The sequence below is a fragment of the Xenopus laevis genome, chromosome 9_10S, assembly GCF_017654675.1.
Source record: "Xenopus laevis strain J_2021 chromosome 9_10S, Xenopus_laevis_v10.1, whole genome shotgun sequence".
NCBI classification, from domain to species: Eukaryota; Metazoa; Chordata; class Amphibia; order Anura; family Pipidae; genus Xenopus; species Xenopus laevis.
In genome coordinates this window covers 96,456,399-96,464,598 of record NC_054388.1, presented here as the reverse complement: position 1 = coordinate 96,464,598, position 8,200 = coordinate 96,456,399, and the positions used below count along the sequence as shown (strand labels likewise).

Genomic DNA, 8,200 nt, shown 5'->3' with positions numbered 1-8,200 from the left:
TATTAAATTTTCATTTTCGCGATAGTTCCCCTTTAAAGCTATAGTGACTACAACATCATTGGTACTTACCCCTTCCCACAATTAGATCAGGCTAAGGCTAAACCAGACGTGGCTAATTCTCATTCTATGAATAAAAGTGTCGGCCTGCGAGTGCTTGAGAATGCATTTTGGCACAGAAATCTGCTGCGTGTGTCTACGCCCAGTCCGCTGTGCCTCCAGGTGCAAAAACATCATGTAACAGAGGTGAGCATGTCTGGCTTTAGCCTTAAAGGAGAACTAAACCCCCCCTTTGTGGCCTCGCCACAAATCAGAGTGCCATTAGCCAATGAGGGTGCCTTCCCACTACTCCAGCGGTGTGTGCAACATACAGTGCACAAGATTTCCCTGAGCTGTCTCATCATGGCCCCTACACCTGAACACTCCAATTCCCTAACTGGCACACACTTGTCCAGGTTTCTACCCGAAAACACTCTCTCCTTGTTGGGATAACATGCTATCCTTGCTGACTAAACCTCTCTATCTCTCACTCCTGCTCCAACCTCACACCTCACTACTATCCACTTACTAGCCCTAATTATCAGCCTCCCACCTGGTCTGGCCACAACTTCAGTCCTTCAGTCTTCAATCCTGTCTGCTTGATTTTTCTAGGCCAAAAAGAAAGTGGATCCACTACATTCCAAAGCTCCAAAGTTTCTCTGCACTGAAATGTTCACCAGAAAATACACAGGCTCCATGTCAATGCTCCGTGTGCCCTCAGCCTAAGGGTTTACACCATTTGCTGGCTGAGCTGTAATATAGCCCAAACTATTTACAAATGAATTCAATCTTTATTCCACCTCCTTATGTGCACTCAGCAATATAGTCATACAAATGAAAGAAAGTTAAACAATCTGAGTTCTTATTCTGTAAGTATGGGACACTCAAGAAGGAAAGTAGAAAACAAATATTCTGCCTTTTTTAACCATTCATATTAGTCTGTGCACCAGTGGAGCTTACAGTCTATTTTCCCTGCCACAAGCACCGGCTTCATATGAGGCTGATGATCTATCATTTGGGAACTGTGGAAGGAACTGGGGAAGATGAAGGGAATATATGCCCAGCAAATATGGGGAGAAATACCAGGACTCTTTGTTCAGAATTGAACCCTGAATTCACAACTGTTCTAGATTTACTTGTTTAATTCTATGTTGTAGTCTACTACAAGGCTTCATGAGTGTTATATCTTGTTCATTTATAGCCCTGCAAAGTATGTACAGTCGGTACCAGCTGTCAGTTTACTGGCTGTGGGGGACTGATATTAAATGAGTTTCCCAAGGCTACAAGCGGTTGACTTGAGTCCACTAAACTGCTGTTTATCATTCATTTGACACCACATTTGCATTCTTTGTGTAACTTGCACTGGACTGATTTAAAAGTCATTGTTGATTGATTGGAAGGGGTAACTGCACTAGCTAAGAAAATAACTGATGATTAAAATATCTGTAAAGCATTGTGGAATCTGTCAGCACAATATCAGTAATAACTTGTAGAGTTTGACTTTGTATTATATTTGTCCATTGTTTCCTTCATTAGTAGTACATACTGAACAACAGCCCTGACCCAAAATCCTCCTTTGCTGACTCCTAGGTATGTCCGCCTGGCAGTGGATAGGGCTTCATCCTGATATTTTACATTGCGGTCGTTGGGTTTATATGCCAAACGTCTCAGCTGCGTGCCAGGATTGAAAATGTAATATGACCTGCAACTTAAGACCCACTCAGAGTTCCCAGAAGTAATTATTTAAAGTACTAATGACCTAATAAATTTGATATAAAATCAAAATTAAATCATCCACCATCTAAGGAGATATAGAAATAAAATGCTGCTAAAAGTTAAAAAAAAGTCTGGTAAAACTATTTTATTCTTATTGATTTATTTATTTTGCAATTCTACATCCTTAATTTAAAAAAAAAAAAATCCTTTAAATTAGTACAGGGAACTATTTAAGGAAGGAGCTGTTTCGGGTTCATTGCATCTCTCAAATACACTGTCACACTTCAATTGGTGAGCATTATTAGCACTTGCACAAGTCCCCCGACCTCTACCTGAAATAATTGCTATTGCTTTGTCAATTATTTTCAGCCACTTTTTTGAGGGCAGAGCTGGCGGGTGATTATTACTGGAAGCTGCAACACATGCCTCTGGGATTTAAAAGCATGTTTATCTGATATCCTGCAGTAACTGAAACCAATGAGAGACCGAGATGAGTTGTAATTGAATCTAACAGCAAAATAGAATGTGAACTTTCATGCTGATTTTTTTTTAATATAATTACAGGGCAAAAATGTAGCTTATCTAAAATATGTTTTATATCTTTTCCATCCGTTCAGAAAAGATTTATTAAGGGGCCAATTCACTAACTTCGAGTGAAGGAGGGAAGGATTCGAAGTAAAAAAAATTTGAATTTTGAAGTGTTTTTTGGGCTACTTCAACCATCGAATGGGCTACTTCAACCTTCGACTTTGACTACGACTTTGAATCGAAGGATTCGAACTAAAAATCGTTCGACTATTCGACCATTCGATAGTCGAAGTACTATCTCTTTAAGAAAAAACTTTGACCCCCTAGTTCGCCATCTAAAACCTACCGAACTCAATGTTAGCCTATGGGGAAGGTCCCCATAGGCTTGCCTAAGTTTTTTTGGTCAAAGGATAATCCTTCGATCGTTGGATTTAAATCCTTCGAATTGTTCGATTCGAAGGATTTAATCGTTCGATTCGAAGGATTTAATCGTTCGATTCGAAGGATTTAATCGTTCGTTTCGAAGGATTTAATCGTTCGATTGAAGGATTATTCCTTCGATCGAACGATCGAACAATTTGCGCTAAAATCCTTAGACTTCGATATTCGAAGTCGAAGGATTTTAATTCCTAGTCGAATATCGAGGGTTAATTAACCCTCGATATTCGACCCTTGGTGAATCGGCCCCTAAGGGTTGAAGTGAAAATTCAAATTTCAAAATTTGAATTTTTGAGTTTAATTGAGTGAAATTCAATTAGGGAATAGTTAAAATTCGATTCGAGTTTTTAAAAAAAATTTGAATTCCGTTTTCGAAATTTATCATGTACTATCGTTTTAAGAATTTGAATTTGACTATTCGCCACCTTAAACCTGCCTAATTGCTGTTTTAATCTATGGGGGACATCCTAGGATCAATTTGGAGTTGCTTGCTGGCTTCCTGACATTCAAGTTTTTTCTATTCGAATTCGAGTTTGAGGGTCGATCCCATTCACCCAAGTTTGAAAAATTAGATTTTTTTTTGATAAATTTTGATTGGTCGTTTTTAATTCGAATTTTGTGTTTATGGGAGTTTTTACAAACTCTCATGAACTCTAAATCCGACCCTTGATAAATCTGCCCCTTAATGTATTCTTTTCCAAAGCACCTAAAATAAATATGGACTTTTGCAAGCTAATGCAATTGCTTCTGCATAAACGTTTAGAAAGAGACAAAAAAAAGTAGAAATTTATTTAAAGGTTGTCATTTATTTTTCTTTTTACTATTTTCCAGCCGCATCTTCAACATTATTGGTTATTGGTCAAACTCACAACGCCATCGATAAAACACTTAAGACGTAACAGTAAATGGGCAGAATCCCTGGATGTTGAATGAGATTTTGAATAGTCCTGAAATGAGTTAACACACAGGCTTTTTTTTTTACCAATGCCGTGAGACAGTATAAAAATGCACGAAAAAGTGCCAGCCGTGGATGAGGTGCCTTTTGGGTGAGAAATGAGAGTTCAGTCCTTGGTTGTCTTTGGTCTTGGGCTGTTTATGCCTTTACCAGAGCCTGGAATTCTGTAGAGTACAATTTGAATTGAAAACATTTGCATCAGCATGTAAAAATATACCATTCTCTTATTCTTCAGGAAAGACTTTTATCACGATAATATCTATCTATCTATCTATCTATCATCTATCTATCTATCTATCTATCTATCTATCTATCTACTGTATCTATCTATCTATCTATCTATCTATCTATCTATCATCTATCTATCTATCTATCATCATCTATCTATCTATCTATCTATCTATCTATCTATCTATCATCTATCTATCTATCTATCTATCTATCTATCATCTATCTATCTATCTATCTATCTATCTATCTATCTATCTATCATCTATCTGTCTGTCTATCTATCTATCATTTATCTCTCTATCTATCTATCTATCTATCTATCTATCTATCTATCTATCTATCTATCTATCTATCTATCATCTATCTATATATCTATCTATCTATCTATCTATCTATCTATCTATCTAATCTATCTATCTATCTATCTATCTATCTATCTATCTATCTATCTATCTATATGTCTGTCTATCTATCTATCTATCTATCTATCTATCTATCTATCTGTGTATCTGTGTATCTATCTATCTATCTATCTATCTATCTATCTATCTATCTATCTATCTATCTATCTATCTATCTATCTATCTATCTATCTATCTACTCTCTCTCTCTCTCTCTCTCTCTCTCTCTTTATCTATCATCTACTTAAATTGACACATCTCTGTGTCTTACATTAAGCAAATAATTCATTTCAAAATAAGTGAGTCAATTTTTCATAATAGGATATATGCATTCCTGAAAATACCTGTAAAATAATTCCTACCATTTTGTAAATTATGCTCAGAGTGTTAAGCTCCAAATGAGCTATATATGGCAGACTATTAAATCTTATTACAAGTTATGGGTCGTTGCTTTAGAATTTGCTGCTATGGCACATTCCTAAGTGTGAATACAGCATCTGTAACATATTCTATCTTCTATCTACAGTAACTAGCATTGGCGACTTTTTATTTTTCTACATGTATATGATGCTATCATCCAGAGGTCCCTCAAATCATTAAATTTGAACAATAAAAAGGTAACATTTATGGGAACTTACCATCGACTCCGATCTTGCCATCACCATCAGAGTCACCAGCTTTCAGAAAAGCCTTGGTCTCTGCAGCACTGAGAGCTCTGGCATTAGACTTAAAGTTCTGCAGGAAGAGCCTGTAAGGTTACAGAGTATGATGTTACTGAATGTGTTTACACTTGCCACAAGCAATATAATATGTACAGTGTTAGTTGCAGGGTTCTCCAACCAACTCTGTTAGCATGATGTTCTCCTTAGCTCAGTTACTTGCAGAAGACACTTTGAGATGGTTCCTCCATAAAAAAACATGTCTCTCTGTCATCTGATATACTACTATATTGTTTTCTCCAAATCTATTTTGGACGAAGATTATCAGGTTTAGAAAAAGAGAAAGTGTCCTTACTGGAGTTCATCCTCCTCAATAAATCCACTCTTGTCTCTGTCAATGATTTCAAAGACCTTCTTGACTTGATCATTGGTTTTGCCTGCCAGACCAACTTTGCTGAAGAAGGTCTTGTGCTGAAATGACTCGGCAGCTAAAAAAGAAACAAGACATCCATGTTTTTCCTCCAACATTAGGTCAGATTCGGAGTCTGAAAGATAAAGTCTCACTACTCGTACCTCAAGACTACTTACTAGAACCGACATTTAGAAATGAAAGGTCAGTATATGGTTGGCTGTGATTGGGTGAGACCATTCACATCTTATGTAATGGGGCATGTACAATAAATCCTGCACTTTTATCCAGCTCCAGTATGCTTTCTCAAATCCTTCATTTTATATTATTCAATCTTTGGATATAATTATGTCTTGATTAAATGATCAGCAAATGAATGCAAAGCCATTGGAATCAAATAGATAATAGGACTGGATATTTGTTAACGTTTTCAGATATATCATCAAAATTATTTATATTCTCCCCCCCAAACATAAATCACTCCTTATAGAAGTGAAATTTAAAAAAGAATTAGTAGTAGTATTTTATTTTTAAAATATTTCATTGGGATCTTATGTAAAGCACCATTTCCTATGTATGTTATGGGTACTTGAGGCTTATTGAGATGAAAATATTTGCATTGCGTTTGTGTGCCATCATTTAAAGTCAGTAAAGCTCACCTGAAACACTGCTCAGAGCAGCGTCAATGTCCTTTGCAGAGAGGATGTCAGTGATAGACATGATGCTGTAAGAGATATAAGTCTGCATAAGCAAATGTTATATCATCTATATATCTATCTATCCATCTATATTTCTTTCTTTCTATCTACCTTTCTATGTATTTATGTATCTATCTATCTTTATATCTATGTATGTATCTATCTATCATCTATATTTCTTTCCTTCTATCTATCTTTCTATGTATATATCTATATTTCTATATTTCTATCTATCTATCATCTATCTATCTATCTATCTATCTATATTTCTATCTATCTATATTTCTATCTATCCATCTATATTTCTCTTTCTTTCTTTCTTTCTTTCTTTCTTTCTTTCTTTCTTTCTTTCTATATTTCTTTCTTTCTTTTCTATGTATCTATCTATCTATCTATCTATCTATCATCTATATTTCTTTCTTTCCTTCTATCTATCTTTCTATGTATCTATCTATATATCTATATTTCTATCTATCCATCTATATTTCTTTCTTTCTCTTTCTTTCTTTCTTTCTTTCTTTCTTTCTTTCTTTCTTTCTTTCTTTCTTTCTTTCTTTCTTTCTATCCTCTTACAGGGCATTTACACTTCTCTGTTTATTCAGTCTAAGATATGTTTAGCTCAATTGAGATATTCAGTTGCATTAAAAAGCTTAGAAGATATTATAAAGCAATACACGCCCAGAAGCCGACATTGGTTATTAGAACTGTATTAACGAAACATGAATTAAACAAATAATTTTGGTTAAGTGTAATCACACCTGAATGAAAATGTAATTTTGTTAAGAAAAAATATATACATTTTTAATGCAATAAATAAAGAAATTCTGTTTAAAAAAATATAATTTGCTCTTCATTGCTTGGAAACTCAAATTATATTTCCTTAAAGCAGTTGCTTTAGCAAAGATCCTTATTCCACTTCTGTTATTTGCTTTTTAGCCTCTTGCAATCCACTTGTCCTGCTATCTCCCCTTCTGTCCATGTTTGTTGTCTTACCTTGTGATGTGCTTGACTCGTCAGGAAGGTAACGGGCAGTGCTTCGCTTGCTGAGTGTCTCCCCAAGGGCTTGCCCCGTTTATATATACTTTAAGATGTATACCATATACAGATTTTAGCGTCACGGAGAGGGAATGGTGTCAAATGACCTTGCCTAACTAATCATCTAGCCCTATTTTTATCTGAAGAGAATACATATGATATTTGCAAATTAAATAAAACAAGATAAGAAGCTGAATATGTAATAAGAGGTTTGCATTCTGAACATTGATGTTGAATTTAACAACAAATTTGAATTTTATTTTCTCCTTCAAAAGAAGTCTGCAATTGATTTTAATTATCATTCCTTTTGCAACTACGGGACCAACAGAATATCTCTTTTACACATCTAAATACTAAATACAGCAAATGCTTCTCATAGATTAAACCTAAACATTATGTATTTATTTTGCATCTTGGCAACAGCTCATAATCTCATTAGAATTATGTATTTAAAGCAACGGGAAAATGTCTTAAGAGTAAGACCCAAGATATGTAAAATAAAAGGGTTAATGTACCTGGGGTGGTTTATTGCCCAAAAGACTAAGATAAGGATCAGATACTTTACATGGCATATGCAGCATATCTTGCACATATTATAGGTAGTTAACACAGAAATGTAGTTGCCAATTCAATCCATTAAGGGCAATGAGAAACTGTTATAGTCACTTAGCCTTTTGGGGAGAAATATTTTTTTAGGTCAGATACATGGGAATGCATTGGATCATGGAATAACTCATTTCATTATTGAGGATATTGTTTTCAAACCCAATAGCGTAAGGTCTCATTTATACTGGTTGTGGGTAACAGCTGATACAGGGGGGGTTCTTTGAAAATGCAAATGTAACCACGGTGTATCTTTTATAGTAAATTATGTTTTCTTATGCATTATTTTCACTGGAGTGTTAGTGCAGATCTAATCACCTTGGTTAATAGAAGTTTAATATCTGCTTTGGAAGTGGCTATAGCTTTTACCAAAGGGGTTAACAAGTCCCCGTTGTTGAGAGAGCATGAGCGGAGGCAGCCAGCTAAATGTGCTGATCTTTAGCCTCCACTTGCAATCAAATCTTGTATTACATGTGTTCACTTATTCCCTT

The 8,200-nt window shown here is 35.2% G+C and overlaps 1 protein-coding gene across 1 annotated transcript; it reads right to left on the bottom strand.

Annotated features, from left to right (window-relative positions):
* Positions 1-3,504: 3,504 nt before the first annotated feature.
* Positions 3,505-7,091, bottom strand: ocm3.S (oncomodulin 3 S homeolog). The gene is given in 5 exon segments (NM_001112856.1): positions 3,505-3,837; positions 4,944-5,053; positions 5,320-5,452; positions 6,033-6,097; positions 7,065-7,091. Coding segments are annotated over 4 exon segments (330 nt in total). The 5' UTR covers positions 6,094-6,097; positions 7,065-7,091; the 3' UTR covers positions 3,505-3,811.
* Between the last annotated feature and the right edge of the window lie 1,109 nt (positions 7,092-8,200).